This window comes from Helianthus annuus, chromosome 16 (genome assembly GCF_002127325.2).
Source record: "Helianthus annuus cultivar XRQ/B chromosome 16, HanXRQr2.0-SUNRISE, whole genome shotgun sequence".
NCBI classification, from domain to species: Eukaryota; Viridiplantae; Streptophyta; class Magnoliopsida; order Asterales; family Asteraceae; genus Helianthus; species Helianthus annuus.
This window is the reverse complement of record NC_035448.2, coordinates 134,799,014-134,814,893: the sequence shown is the minus strand read 5'-3', so window position 1 is coordinate 134,814,893 and position 15,880 is coordinate 134,799,014. Positions and strand designations below refer to the sequence as shown.

The following is a 15,880-nucleotide window of genomic DNA, read 5'->3' as shown; positions in this document are numbered from 1 at the left end:
TTTTTCTTGATGGAGTAGCTTGAGAATGCACCGAAGATGCTCCTCATGGTCAGCTTGGTTCTTTGAGTAGATGAGGATGTCGTCAATGAAGACGATGACAAATTTATCTAGATAAGGCTTGCATACTCGATTCATGAGATCCATGAATGCGGCAGGCGCGTTGGTGAGCCCAAAAGGCATCACTAGGAACTCGTAATGACCATAACGAGTTCTAAACGCGGTCTTATGTACATCCTCCTCTTTGACTTTCAATTGATGATAGCCAGACCTGAGATCTATCTTGGAAAAGTAACTCGCTCCCTGTAGTTGGTCGAATAGATCATCGATTCTAGGCAAAGGATATCTGTTCTTGATAGTAACCTTGTTTAGCTCACGGTAATCAATGCATAGACGCATTGACCCATCCTTCTTTTTGACAAACAGAATTGGCGCTCCCCATGGAGATGAACTAGGTCTAATAAAGCCTTTAGCTAGCAAATCATCTAGCTGTGTCCTTCATCTCCGTTGGTGCTAGTCTATATGGTGCTCTGGCCACTGGTGCAGCTCCGGGGATGATGTCAATCCTGAACTCCACCTGCCTATCTGGCGGCAAACCAGGTAGTTCCTCCGGAAAAACTTCGGGATAGTCAGAAATTATCGGTATGTCTTCGATCCTGGGCTTCTTCTCGTCAATGGTTACTCGTGCCATATAAATGACACAACCCCTACTCGTGCACCCGGATGCCTTAAGCATGGCCACACGCTTTGGCATTCCGTGTTGAGTATCTCCCTGAATAGTGAGTGGCTCACCAGATGGGGTCTTGATTACTACCTGCTTCTTGCTGCATACTATCTGGGCTTGGTTATGCGATAACCAATCCATCCCTATTACTACATCAAAGCCTGCTAGCTTAAAGGGTAACAAGGACAAAGGAAAAGAGTGGTTCCTAATGGATAGGACACATCCATTTAATACAGTCGAAACTGTTTCTAATGATCCATCAGCTAACTCCACTTCGTATTTCATACTTAGGACTTTAACAGGTAATTTCAACAGTTCACAGAACTTATTATCTACAAAGGACCTATCCGCCCCAGAGTCAAATAAAACCCTTGCGTAGACATCATTAACGAGAAAAGTACCTGTTATGACATTATCATCCTGTATAGCTTCCTTTGCATCCATGCGGAAAACCCTTGCATTAGTCTTCTTTCCCTCTTCTGTTTTCTTGACAAGCTTCGGGCAGTTGGGTCTAATATGTCCCTTCTCATTACAATTGAAGCAGGTGGCATCCTTAAGTTTCTTGCAATCTAATGCCTTATGATCCGGGGACTTGCAAATCCCACATAGTTTCTGCTGAGATTGGGACCTAGACTCCTGCCTGCATTTCCCGAAATGGTGCTTCTTACAAACCTTGCACCTGGGCTTCTCACCCGACTGTTGATCTCCCTTCTTGGACCCCGACCCTTTCTTGTGGTCGTCATTGCCTTTCCGCTTCTTATCTGAGCGTCGCGAACCATCATCTTCGCGTTTTCGTTTCTCGGCATCTGCGGCCCTCAGTGATCTCTGTCTAACTGCATCTTCTGTAAGGGACAGAGATAGGTCAGCCACCGATCGAAAAGTAGTGGGCCGAGAGGCCTTGACGCTTGCTTTAATTTCTGGGGCCAGACCCCCAATGAAACGGGCTATCCTCTTTGGTTCAGGTGTTACAAGATAGGGAACTAGCCTCGACAAGGTATTGAAGGTTGTGAGATAAGTCTGGCAGTCCAGGTTCTTCATAACCAGAGATAAGAAATCAGACTCTATTCCCTCGACCTCGTGCTGTGGGCAATAATTCTCCTTGATTAGGGCAACAAATTGTTCCCAAGACATGTTGTATAGAGGTATTTTCCCGGTGGCTTGAATCAACGACTTCCACCATTGCAGGGCATCACCCTTGAAAGATTGCGTCACGAACTTCACAATATCTCTTTCAGCACAGCCACTTATATCCACTACCGTCTCCATCTCATCAAGCCAAGTCATACAGTCTACTGCCCCCTTCTCCCCAGTGAAATCCCGGGGTTTACAAGATACAAAGTATTTATACGTGCAACCCTTGGCACGTGGGGCATCATAAAGCACAATCTTCTTGGAATGATTATCATTTTCATTCGAAGAATGTCTATCATCCTCCTTCTTGGAGTCCTCCTTCTTGGATTCCTCCTTTTTAGACTTGGGTTTGACAGAAGGTGGCTTGCTGTGAGCCTCTGAATGAGTCTTAGATTTATTATGCGGTGTAGACAAGGTTCTACTATGGGTCCCGCTGTACTCACTGTACTGTCTTTCTAAAGCCTTAGTAACCGCATCATCTACCAGTGCTTTCAACTCTGCACCAGTTAACTGTATCTTTACATTATCGTGGTTCTCCACCGGACGACTGTTCACTTCATCCGACCCCGCCATGTAGCTTCAATTGCTACATATGAACAATAATGGGCAAGGTTTTATTTAATAGTTAATACAGTATTTTATGTATTTTATTAACCATGATTTTAAATAGCCATTGCATGTTAAATTATTAATTAAACATAAATTCAGGGTCTGCATTATAACCCTATATTATAGTTAAGAATTAACATATAACTTAGTCACAAGGACAGTGTTAGCTTATAACCCGGATTCTTACAGAATCAAGGCATTAGGGTTTGAATCACAGTTCATTACCCTATTCTAGACAGTGAGTTGCAGACTCAAACTGTCTTTTAGTCCCTAGGACATTAATTACTACCCGTAGGTACTTCATTCTTAAGGAATGGTCATTTACTTGCAGGGAATCTTAAATTAACCCAATTTTCAATGATGGTCTATGTGACTTCTACTGGGTCACAATTTGCCCAATATGTCAATATACTTACAGATGTTAACAGAATTTGGAATCTTTTAGACAGGTTCTGCCATCTTGGCCATGTCTGCAACGACACGTGGCTAGGCTTTTACCCCTTAGATTCTCTTTATAACGCAGATCAATCCTAAGTTGAGACGTTAATTATGGACCTGAATCTAATTATGGAGATACGATTTTGGCCTTGTCTTAAAAATGACATGTGGCTAGGTCTTGTCCCTTTTTAGATTTTGCCATTTTACACAAATGGTAGGTCTTCTTTTATTTTAGGAAATGTTATTTTCATTTTATTTTAAGTTTATTCATATACTTATTTATAACAACAATCATGAAATTTAAATGCAACATTTCACTAGATCAAGATTTAACAGTACATCAGTTGCCCAAAACGGGACTTCTACAACAACATGCCCACGCAGGGGCGAAATACAACAAATAAATCAACAAACAAACCCACGCAGGGGTCAACTGAAAGACATGCCCACGCAGGGGCAGAATACTAAAAGACAAGCTCACGCAGGAGCTGAATACAGAAACATAAAGTTCACGCAGGGACTGGTTACAACTAAGCAGATAAACATCAAAGGTCCTTAATGACCCCTCCTCTTAGACTTCCCTTTTAGCAAGTCTGACAGCCCCTTGAAGAAGCCTTGCCGCTCCCTGCAGTCCTCTCGAACTTCCTGTTCGACTTGGTGCAACCTCTCAAGAACCTCCTACTGATGTTCCGGCGGAATCAGCTGTGGCTGCGGCGGCTGGTACATAGGTTGAGGAGGTGGTGGATGCTGGTACCCATAAGTCGGGTAACCAGTGGTCCATGGTCCTCCGTATGGTCCTTCAGGATGAAGAGCGTTGTAGTCCCGAGCTACTTGATATGGATCGACCTCCGCATAGCCGAAGTTGTAGTGAGTATATGCTGGCTGCTCAAAGGGGTTATACGCTGCCGAACCAGCGTATGCAGGGATTGGGTTGTCAAAACCCAATGGAGGTGCCATAGGTACTGAGTTGATTTCTGGAATGGGGCTTGATGGACCCCCCAATTGAGGTTCTTCCTCTTCCTCCTGAAGTGGCGGATAATGGCTGCCACTTGATGGTTGGGGTGTGCTGATGCGGACACCCCCTCGCACGGACATCCGTGTGTTTGACCTCCTCCGCCTCGGTGGCTCCGGGCTGCTGTTCCACTGGTGGTGGTGGTGGCGGAGTAACTGCCACGAAACGGGAATCCTGAGAAGGATCCTGTTGCGGTTGCTGCTGCTATTGCTGCTGCTGGTAAGGGGACGAGTGGTGTGAGGGGGTAAAATACCAATCGATGTTTCGGAACCTCTCCTCGTAGCTGTCTGGACCGCGATAAGGCGATCCGTGAAAAGATGATCCGTCAGAGATCTCTATCGGGTGGTTGGGCGTCCCCGTAGCAGGCTCCATAAGGTCAGTATCCTCGTCCATATCGTTATCCCCAGAGAAGTGGTCTTCCGGTCCAAGTGGGTTAAAACCCACGGGTTCTGGAAAAATGTTGGCCGGGTTGAACCGGCTCTGGAAGGTTGGGGTTGGGTCACCAAAGGAGTGGTGAGAGTTGGATCTCTGCAGAGGTATGAAAGAGGGTGGTTGCTCGTTGGGCTCATTTTCTGACTGGGGCCCAAATGAATGCTGGTAAGAAGGTGAAGAGCTGAGGGAAACTGATCGTCTCCCGGGTTCAACATAGAGCCTCCACGGCTCTTGTGGACTGGTGCTCATGGTAATGGACGGGGTACGCCGGTGTGAAGGCCCGGCTTCGTGGTCGTGACCCGTGACAGGGGCCTTGCCTCGTCCGCGAAGAAACCTTGGTGGCATATTGACCTGCATACAAGTTTTAGATAACCACAATATAATAATATAAGACCCAAAAATAAAACAAAACAAAGTTTGTCCTATGTTCTTTGTCTAGACATCGGAACTCGAAGAATGTGCAATTCATGCACTGAGACTAAACACAAAAGGCTAGTGTTTAATTCACTCAGTGTTGGCTCTGATACCAACCTGTCACACCCCTAATTTCCACGTGTCACCGGTGGGCCCGGTGGGGGATTATCGTGACGTAGTTGATATCGTCATAGTCAAACAACACAAATTATAATGCACAGCGGAAGCAAAGATAGATTTAATTCAACTTAAAATTTATTGTAATATCCAAGTATCACAAAATGTCGAAATAAAATCCACAGGCAGAATCAAACAAAAAGGAAACTTCATTTCAACAGACTTCATGCATCCTAAGCTTGCGAGACTCTATGGATGCTTAAGGAGTGACCAGCCTATTTCGCGTAGTACCTGCACTTAGTCTTTTTGGAAAATACGTCAGTTTACACTGGTAAATACAATTCAACTGACTCATTTTAAAAATGTTTAAAAATTGATTTAAATGCACGTGGCATAAAACTTTTTATAACTTGGGATAATTATTTGCTTAATAATCTTGTAAAAGAATTACATGTTTGTTCTGCGTTCAGTAGCCCGGGTCGTGCCGGGTTAAAGCTCAATAGACACACCACTTAATATAAAACGCCGCGAGACTCCTCCCGTGCCGACGATTATATGCAATAAAATGCACTACGGGTGTACGCCTACACCCGTGTGCTAAGGTCGTGGCCATTCATGGAATGATGCCAAGGATATCCGGGACATGGTCATTAAACCCCCAAAGGCGTTAAACAAACAAAACAGCATTTTCAAACGAGTTAATTTGACAGCACTTAACCATCAGCTGGTTAAGGTCAATTCCCCGACCAAGCGGTATTTTATATACCGTACCCCAAGCCCGTATAGGGAAAATAAGTTAAATGTATTTACCTGAGCAAGTATAAACCAAATATAACGAGGGCAAGTAGCTTTTACTGGGCTCCTAGATCTGGAAATTAAGGTTTTAATAACCTATTAGAATCCTAACGGGTCTTAAGCTTAGACCGGTTAGTTTTATATAAAGATTACGGTTTTAAACGCACAATAAGGCGAAGACCGTTTAAGAATGTGGTTTTGACCCAACAAGCTTGCACACTTGTTTTATATGGGTAATATAATCACATTCTGAATTTTGAGACCAAAAAGATATGGTTTGACCCGTTTCGGCTATAAGGGTCAAATTAACTACATAAGCCGATCAGAACGCGTATAATGCGTAACGAGTAACCATAGGAGTTAAATACAAGTTTCTGAAGTTATTATGCTTAAAATATGTTGTGATATCAGAATGATACCTTCCATTATGCCCCAAATGATTTTAAACCAAACTATGCCTCATAAGGGCGTTATGGTCCTTTTCTAAGGTGTAAAAGAGTTAAATTAATGACCTGAGTTACAGGTCTGATTACATTAGTAAATATACTTAATTTACTAAGTTATAACAGTAGGGTATCAAAATTATGTGAAATTTATTATCTTTAACCTTACTATGCACCGTAGGGGCATTTTGGTAATTTCACAAGTGCCTAAAAGGTCAAATCTGGAATTCTGAGTTCAAAACATTTGCCTACTGTTTGAAATATAAAAACTTGCTAATCACATCAGTAGGTTCAATCCCTTAGGCTTAATAAGGTTCTAATGCACACTTATGTGTTAAAAATGCCTAAAAAGGCGATTTGGAGCTATTTCCGGGTTTTCTGTAAAAAGCTGATATTTTTAATATTCCAGGAGGCTCAAAATAATATATTTATCATAACAAATCAGTAGAAATTGGTTTGAGGTCAAAAGGTTTTGTAAAACTCATTTTATGGCTAAAAAGGGCAAAACCGGCATAAACCGAATAAACCTTAGAACACTAAGTTATGCTCAGCCTAAAAATAAATAAAAATCTTCAAAATTCCCAAAATATTATTTTATAACATTGGGTAAAAAGTTTGGTATAAAAATTTGGGTTTTAATAGGTTATACGTAATTTACGCCATTTAATTAGTAAAGAAACTCTTAATTACGCTATTGAGCATAACTCTTAATCTAGACCTCAAACTGACTTCAAATTTTGGGTGCAAGTTTATAAATTAGCAACTAAGGTGCCTACCCTTTTACATTTTCAAAAATCACGATTTAAGGTCAAATGGGCATAATGGTCAACATATGAGCAATTAACGGAAACATGCATGTGAATAGGATATCTATTGAACCGGGTTGTATAAACTCAGAGAGTTATACTAATATGAAAATAGGTTCAAAAGAAGCTCTAAGGAAATCCTAATCTTGGCTTAAACGGGTCAGAACTGAAAGTCAAAGCAGAAGTCAAACTTTGCGACTTTCGGTCCCAAACCAAGCCTAAACTGAAAATTGTCGAGTTGAACATGTTGGAACATGTTCTTACATTAGTTACCAAGTTATTTTAATGATCAAACAGATTGCATGTAACTTACATTGCTAATTATAAGTTAATTTGAAGTTAAGCGTTCTGTTGACTTTTTATAGTTAGCTTTGACTCGACAATTCGCATGCTTAAAGTGGGAATCTGGAAATACCCTTTTAAGGGTTTGATGCCCACTTAATTACCTTCTTAAAGGTATCTTTAATTCGTGATTTGACAGAGCACATTATAAGTAATCACGAAGTCAAACCTTAATTACGATGGTTTGACTTTTAGCTAATTAACTAAGCTAAAAGTAATTAGAGGGGTTTAAGGACACTTACAAGAGTCCTAAGAATGCTTAAGATGCCTAAGAAAATTTGTTGTAGTCCAGGAAAGCTCCAGAGATGTCTTGAACCAAAGTCCCAAGTTAGCAAGTGACAATGGTTACCATTCAAGTCCTTATATAGTGAGCAAAGAGGTCCAAGATTGTGACACACAAGTCTACAATGGTTGGGGGATCATCCCAGGTGTTCCTAGAGAGCTAAATACTGCCTAGCAAGCCCATGGTTTCGAAATTTTACGTTTTAAGTCGGTGCAACGGGCTGGACAGGCAGCTGTCCAAAAACTGCTGCCAGCGACGGTCTTACGGACCGTATGCTTAAGGCCTTGCAGTCCGTAAGAAACTCTTGCGGACCGTAAGCTAAAATGGTTACGGTCCGTAACCGCCCTTGCTGAAACATGCCCAGATACCCTCCTTACGGACCGTAAGCCTCAGGCTTTGCGGTCCGTAACTGATGGTCAGAGGACAAAAATTTGCAAACTTTTAAGTCTTGACCATGCAACTTTCAAATGTCGAGACATCAGGCTTTTACTGCAAAGTAGGGTCCACCATTTTCAGGTTTTGCATGCTTGCATGTATGTTGACACCTTGGAATCTTATGGCAACTTTAATTGACGGAAACATCAAGAATAAGTCCTTGGATTCTCATAATTAACTAACAAGCTTCATATATTTATTCTTGGTTCTATCTTATGAGAATTTTATTCAGCATTATCATTAGTAACAATCCTGTCAAATCCCCAGTTCACATAACAGATGGAACTTTATTTATTTGGGACAACCGGTTATCATATAGGATAAATTTTCAAAAGATTTAAGGATCTTGGGATTTATATAAAAAGAAATCTCGGGTCGCTCAGAGGTGTTTTAATAACATGTCGCCCTTGGGTCGTTCAGAGGTATTTAAATACATGACGCCCTTTTTATTAAAAATCCTACCATACATCTTTTTATTTGATCCGGTTTTCCTGACACGTCTGTCTCTCATGACACGTGTCTTTATTTCAATGGACAGGAATTTCCGAGGTGTTACACAAATACACAGGCGTATTGATTATAGAAATACAATCGCCTTACAAATGCATTAAGAACAGAGAACATATTTGTTATTAGACCTAAAAGCAAATAAAAAAACCAAAATGCGGTTTGATAAGGCTAGAAGATCAACAGCTAGGTTGTGTATAAGGCATGTTTTGACTTCCCCAGTTTAAGGTTGTTGACTTGTTGCAGGTTTGGAGTCATCTCCGACGATACCGATTGTGGTTTGGAGTCACCGATCTCGAGTATCACCTCCACGATTTCGACATAGTTTTCGAGTCGCAACCATTTTCATTACCGGTTTCGACTCACAGTCTCATCACCATCTCCAACCATCACGGTTCAACGTTCACCTTCATCATCGACAATATCCATTATCACTGTCATCATCGACGACCACCTCCATCCATCGTTCATCATATTCAGTCACCATTGTTCGTCGTCGTTCACCATAATCACCATCGCCTATCACCATCTCCGATCGTCTTCCTCACACCTACAACCTGAATCACCTTCATCACCACCGTACACCTTCTCCGATAACCATCGACAACTCTAAAACCTTCACCATCTCCGTACTGTTCATCGTTATGTCGCCTGAGAAGAAATGAAGGAGAGCTTAATAGGTGGGGGGTAAGATTGCAGCGAGTGTGATATATTAGGGTGTTATGTTGATTAAGATATAAAACTAGTGTGGAAAAGACGATTATACCCTTTGACCGTTAATAACTTATGTTGACTTTAAACAGAATTAGATGCCAGGGGGTAAATATGCGACATAACAACAACTATGGGGGGAAATTGCAAGTATTTTGTTAGAGGGGGTCAGAGTGTCAATTGGTCTAAATCTCAGGGGGTAAAATTGCAGTTTACTCTATTTATTTATTATGTTTGTATTTTTTATTAACTTTTGTACTTTTTTTTCTTTTTTCAATAAAAATTTAGGTTGTACATATACTATTTATTTTCTTTACATAAATGTCCTTCATTTAATTACTTTTTTTCATCTCATCTAGACTCTACTGCCTTGAATCAGTACATGGAAAATTACGGTTGTCCTTATACCTGTTTCAAAATTTTTTATCAAGTGGTTGAGATGCAATATCCAACAACTTACGTACTAGGATCAATTAACAAATCAACAAAAAAAAAATTAATTTTTTTTTAACAATTACAGGACAGAAAAAGAGAGTGTGTCCTTCGAAAGCGAAAAGAAATTCCATTTATTTGTTTTATTATTAATAATATTAATAATTTATAGCAAATCATTAAAAGCCGAGCCGATTGGATATGAGTCAAAAAGACGAAACTGCCCATTTCATTCTTTTAAGTCATTCAGATACTCGCATCATTTTTACAGTTAAAAACACCAAAATGTCTAAACCCTCACCGGCGGCAAAAAAGACGCCGGAAAAACTAAACCCGGACGATTTCCGCCACAGTCCGGTCCACTACGCCGTCGCGGTAGGTGATCACACAACTCTCTCACGCATCGTTGCCACTCTACCACGGTTAGCCGATCCAAAAAGGATCCACACTGAATCAGACTCGTTGAATCAAGAGAAACTCTCCGACCAAATCGCCGCCGTACTCGACCGCCGTGACAATCCGAAGCGAGAAACTGCGTTACATCTTGCTGTGAGGACAAACGACGTGTTCGCTGCACGTGCGCTTGCAAACGCCGGTGCTGACGTGTCGTTACAGAACGCAGACGGTTGGAATGCTTTACAGGAAGCGGTTTGCCGCCGGTGTACGGAGATTGTAGCGATTCTGGTGCAGTATCACCACGTCTCCGCCTGGTCGAAGTGGCGCCGTCGTCTTCCTCGACTCCTCGCCGTTCTCCGCCGTATGCGAGACTTCTACATGGAGATCTCGTTTCATTTCGAAAGCTCTATCGTTCCGTTCGTCGGAAAAATCGCTCCGTCAGACACGTACAAGATCTGGAAACGCGACGGTAATTTACGCGCCGACACGTCACTCGCCGGTTACGACGGTTTGAAAATTCAACGCGCGAATCAGAGCTTCCTTTTCCTTGGAGACGGTGACGAAAACCTCGACATTCCTTCCGGTTCGTTACTCGTTCTCAATCATGATAACCGTCAGATCTTCGACGCTTTTGAAAACGCCGGATCTCCGTTAACCGACTCAAACATCGCCGGATTCTGCGCTCAGACGAGCGTTTACCGGCCAGGTATGGACGTCACAAAAGCCGAATTGTTCGCCAGAATGAACTGGAGACGTCAGGAGAAGATCGAAACCGTCGGTGAGTGGAAAGCTAGGGTTTACGAAATTCACAACGTACATTTCAGTTTCAGATCTCGTAAAATAACCGCTACTGATTCTTCTGAAACCGCCGGATCGGAACAGATCATGCCATTAGAACTCGAAGAAGACTCCGACGACGGTTTTCTAGTCGCTGAGAATCCACGCTACAGTGTTTCCGATCGCCGGAGACACAGCAGTTTTGTTAGCGGAGATAGAGAGGTTGTTTCAGTGTCGCGGAAGAGTGTGGATATTATTCCGGAGTGCCGCCGGAGGTCACGTGCACCGCCGCCGCTGCCGATGCAACCGTTGCCGGTGGTGGTGCAACCGCAGACGAAGGAGAAAGAGTACGTAAAGACGTTACGGCCGTCTGTTTGGTTAACGGATAACTTTCCGTTACAAACGGAAGAGTTGCTTCCGTTACTTGATATTTTGGCTAATAAGGTGAAAGCTGTTAGACGGATGAGGGAACTGTTAACGACGAAGTTTCCACCAGGGACTTTTCCCGTTAAGGTAAGGGCCCTATTCGTCATTTCACATTATTATTTGAGTTAATAATGGCTTTTATATTTAATTAATAAGACAAAAAGAAAAAAAAAGAAGGTTTGGTGGGACCCATTAGATCTGAGAACACAATAGCCATGCGTGATCCAATAGTTTTCATGAGTGTATATATAAAAATATTTAGTTTAATTATATTATATTATATAATATAATATAATTTGTTTATGTGTTTATGTAATCTTAAATCGGTCTTTCCCAAAAAAGAACTCGACAAAGAGGGCCTACATCAAGGTACTTTGGGTGGGTCCCTTGTAATATACTCATTATTCATATATGTCTTTAGACATGTTTAAAGTTATTTCAGCATCACCCACTTTCACTTTTTTGATCCTAGAAACATATAGTACTTGTGGGGACTAAATTGACAAACTTGCTTTTTATGATGAATCTTGATTTTGGTATTGAATACTGATTTGATGGTTTGATTTGTAGGTGGCGATCCCAGTGGTGCCAACGGTGCGAGTAATGATAACGTTTACAAAGTTTGTTGAGCTTCAACGGCCGGAGGAGCAGTTCTTTACGCCTGTGTCAAGTCCACGGCAGTTCTTTAGTGGCGGAAGAAACAATGGATATGATGACGTCGTTGTTGATTTTGATGATGATGATAAGAAAGGGAACCCTCGTAGTTCGGTTTCCTCTTCATGGTTGTCGAGGAATGGTAGTCGGTCTGGACTCCCGACACTTCAAAAGGGGACACCACAAGTGGTGGATCCTTTTGCTGTGCCGATTGGGTATGCGTGGAGTAGTTTTGATGAAAAGGGGAAACAATTGAAGAAATCAAAGTCTACTAGTAGGAAAGTCAAGTGAATGTAATATGTAACAAGATTTTTTTATCGATGGTTGAACTTGTTTGCAATGTCGTTTATTGAGTAGGCGTAGGGGGCTTGTGATTATGCAAACAAACATCATTAAACCCCGTATAGCATTCATTATCTACTAGATGTGGTAAATAGACATGTCACGACATGCGTGTATATTTTGACACCACACAGAAACATGACACGGACCGCCAACCATGAATACGAAGGACAAACATGGATTAGTAAAAGATCAAATTCAGTGTGCTAAAACAGATTAAGTGATTTTTCTTCTGACCCGAGATTCTTTTTATTTAAAAATTTTCAGGTTTTCTTAATAGTACTTTAAGTATATCAGATATAGTTTTTAGCTTTTGGTTAATAGTTGATAATTTTGGCATATTTTTTATACCAATTCCAAGGAAAATAGTTGTGACTTGAATTTGTTGTTATTTTATTGGGCCTAATTTAATGCTGGGCTGATTCTTATCAACCAACAACCTGTAAAATGATTTGGGCTTAAATAAAAGCCTTGTTTCAGTTTAAGTTGGCAGGCCAGACTCTAGACTACAGTCAAATTAAATAATAACATTTCTTATTTTAAAATATTTAGCAGGGTAAAAATTATTACTAAAATAATGTTATAATGTTTTTTTTATTTTTTATTAAAGATACCTAAAAACGGTTTATACCAATTTTTAGTTACTTCAAAATTTTCATACAAGTAAATCTTTTTTAATATAGTTAATCATTTAATTCTCATTATAACTACTTCAAAATTTTCATACAAGTAAATCTTTTTTAATTTAGTTAAACATTTAATTCTCATTATAACTACTTCAAAATTTTCATACAAGTAAATCGTTTTTAATTTAGTTAATCATTTAATTCTCATTATAACATTACCAACAAGAAGAATAAATCAAAGCAGGAATAATGGATTTTAATAATCTTAATTATTGTTAATTGATCGACAACGGTTCCAACTTAAAAAATTCACACTGACAGTCCCATCTTTTCACATATTGGCTTTTAATGGGATCCTGACTAACAGAACGCTAACGCCGTTAGTCTCCTCCGGTCGTCGGAAAAACGTTTTTGGCAGGAAAACTCTATTTTGACCGGAAAACTCAATATTTTCGTCTCAAACCTCTTTGTAACCTTATTACGCACCTTTAGAAACCTTTTCTAGTAAAAAGCCCCAATTATTAAGGTCGTTGGAAAAACTCTTTTTTCACCGGAAAACTCAACTTTTTAGCCGGAAAACTCAAAGTTTTCATCACAAACCTATTTGTAACCATAGATCGGGCCTTTAAGAACCTTTTTCAGACCAAAAACGTTTTTTGGGCGACCGGAGACTAACGGAGTTAGGGTTCTTTTAGTCAGGTCCATTGAAGGCCAATATGTGAAAAGATGAGACCGCTAGTGGGAATTTTTAAAGTTAGGACCGTTGCCGGCCAATAGACAATAGTTAAGATTATTAAAAGGATAAATTACACTTTTCGTCCTTTATGTTTATACTGGATTGCAATGGATACCCTTTAACTTCAATAATTACAATCACAGTCCTTTTTTGATAAAAACATTACACCGTAAATCCTTTAACACTAACTCAGTTAAAATTTTCAGTTATGTATGACATGTGACTTGAATATAAGGGTGTTATTGTCTTTTCCCATTCTAATACAATAAAAAAAAGAAACTAAAAAATCCCCCCCCCCCCCCCCCTCTCTCTCTCTCCACCTACCACCACCATCAACCACCCACCACCACTCTCTCTCTAACTCACAACCAAACCACCACCACGAGATTCCTTTTTTTCTGCATCACCGCACAACTGAGAATGATTTACCATATCTGATTGAATTAATAGTTACATCATATAAAATGAAACCCACAAGACAGAAACGATCAAATATAAACAGTGTAATTTAATAGTAATAAAGCTGCAGAGAGAAGATAGTATGATACTTAGAATTTCCTTCTATAACAATGAATTTAAATGATATTTCATTATAGAAGTTAGTGCTTTTGAGAAGTTATTGGAATATTTTTAATAAAAAGAGTAGGAAAATCAACCACAAAACTCACTGTATCAGGCACAAATTCAATCAACAATGTTGCGACCTACAACTCCAAACCCTAATAAACAAGAAAATCAAATTAATTTAGAAAACCAAAAGCCCTAATAAAATCTACGAGACTCACAGCAAGAATCAAAAATTGCTCGAGTAACTTCTTGACTGGCTCGATCTCTGAAGTCTGATCCAAAACTGCTCGGATCTAACGACTCTGTAAGTCTAAATCATTACTCGATCCCATACCAGATCCAAAACTGCTTGGATCTAACCTCTTAGTTGTTTCTTCAATATCATAGCTCTTTCTTCGATGTGATTATCCATCTTTATACGGGTCAATAGTCAACGTATCATGCCGGCGGATTCTAGAGAGAGGGATTCGAGAGAGGGAACTGAAGAGGAGAGAGGAGGAGGGGAGCAAGATATGGTGGTTAGGGTTAAGGTTAGGAAGTTGTGGAAGATGAAGTGTGTATATGAATTTTTTTTTTATTTTATCTATTAAATATTTAAATAAAAGATGAATTTACTAGAATACCCTTGAGTAAAGAAAGTTAACTGAAAATTTTAATTTGGTTAGTGCTAAAGGACGTACAATGTAACAGGTTTTGCAAATAAAGGATTATGACTGTAATTATTGAAGTTAAAGGTTATCCGTTGCAATCCAGTACAAACATAAAGGACGAAAAGTGTAATTTATCCTTATTAAAATCCATTATTCTATCAAACTATAGATCGTTGAGATGGGAGAAATTTATCAACCAACCACACTCATTTATGGTTTAGGAAAAATAAAACCCGAGATGTATTGCATGAGATGTTTAATTCTACGTAATGGGTATAATTTTCTGCATTAATTTTGGGTTTAAACATGTACTCATCACAATATTATGATTATGTTAAATTAAGAGGTTGTATCTTGTACAAGAAAATAGTTTTATGCGAAGTATACGTGAAAATTAGAAATGTACAAGTGTCATTGGTTTGAAGGGTAATTTATGTAAGATTAAATACATTATTGTTGTAATATTTAATTGTATAGTTATTATAATCATTTATATTATATAGATCAAAATATATTAATAACCTATTAATAATTAGTTGATAATTGTTGATGGACCATATTACCCTTATTAACTAATTAGGTTTCCTCTTGGGTGTATATATAAGGAGATTATTAGAGAGATTAAAGGTTAGACACATAACCTAATAACACAACATCATAATCTCTCTCTCTCTCTCCCTAAGCCGAAATCTCCTTGTTTCGGTTCATCACCATCATCACTTTACACCCTAAGGAGGTTCTAGATCATACTGACAAGAATGTCGAACTCAATAGCTGCATCTCTAACTGGATTCTCTGCTGGCCTATCTGCTGTGACATGTATGTTATTCATGTTTTCCATTATGTTTATACAGAACTGATCAACATGTGGTATCAGAGCATATGTTGATAAATCAGTTCTGTTTTCGTATCCATTAATTCTGGTATTGAAATCTAGAAAGCAGAATTTTTTGAAAACTTAATAATAATCACAGCCGTATGTTTCGAGTCCTTTTAAAAGTCATCAAAATTACTGTTTCGAAAACTGAATTGCTTTATCATCGACTCGAAATCATAATGGGCAAAATATTAATGTCTG

The 15,880-nt window shown here is 39.6% G+C and overlaps 1 protein-coding gene across 1 annotated transcript; it reads left to right on the top strand.

The window, feature by feature from the left end:
- Positions 1-9,865: 9,865 nt before the first annotated feature.
- Positions 9,866-12,315, top strand: LOC110894745 (ankyrin repeat domain-containing protein 13C-A). Its single transcript, XM_022141978.2, has 2 exons — positions 9,866-11,314; positions 11,798-12,315. Exons 1-2 carry the CDS (start codon positions 9,914-9,916, stop codon positions 12,170-12,172), a joined length of 1,776 nt encoding a protein of 591 aa, XP_021997670.1. The 5' UTR covers positions 9,866-9,913; the 3' UTR covers positions 12,173-12,315.
- Positions 12,316-15,880: the final 3,565 nt, after the last annotated feature.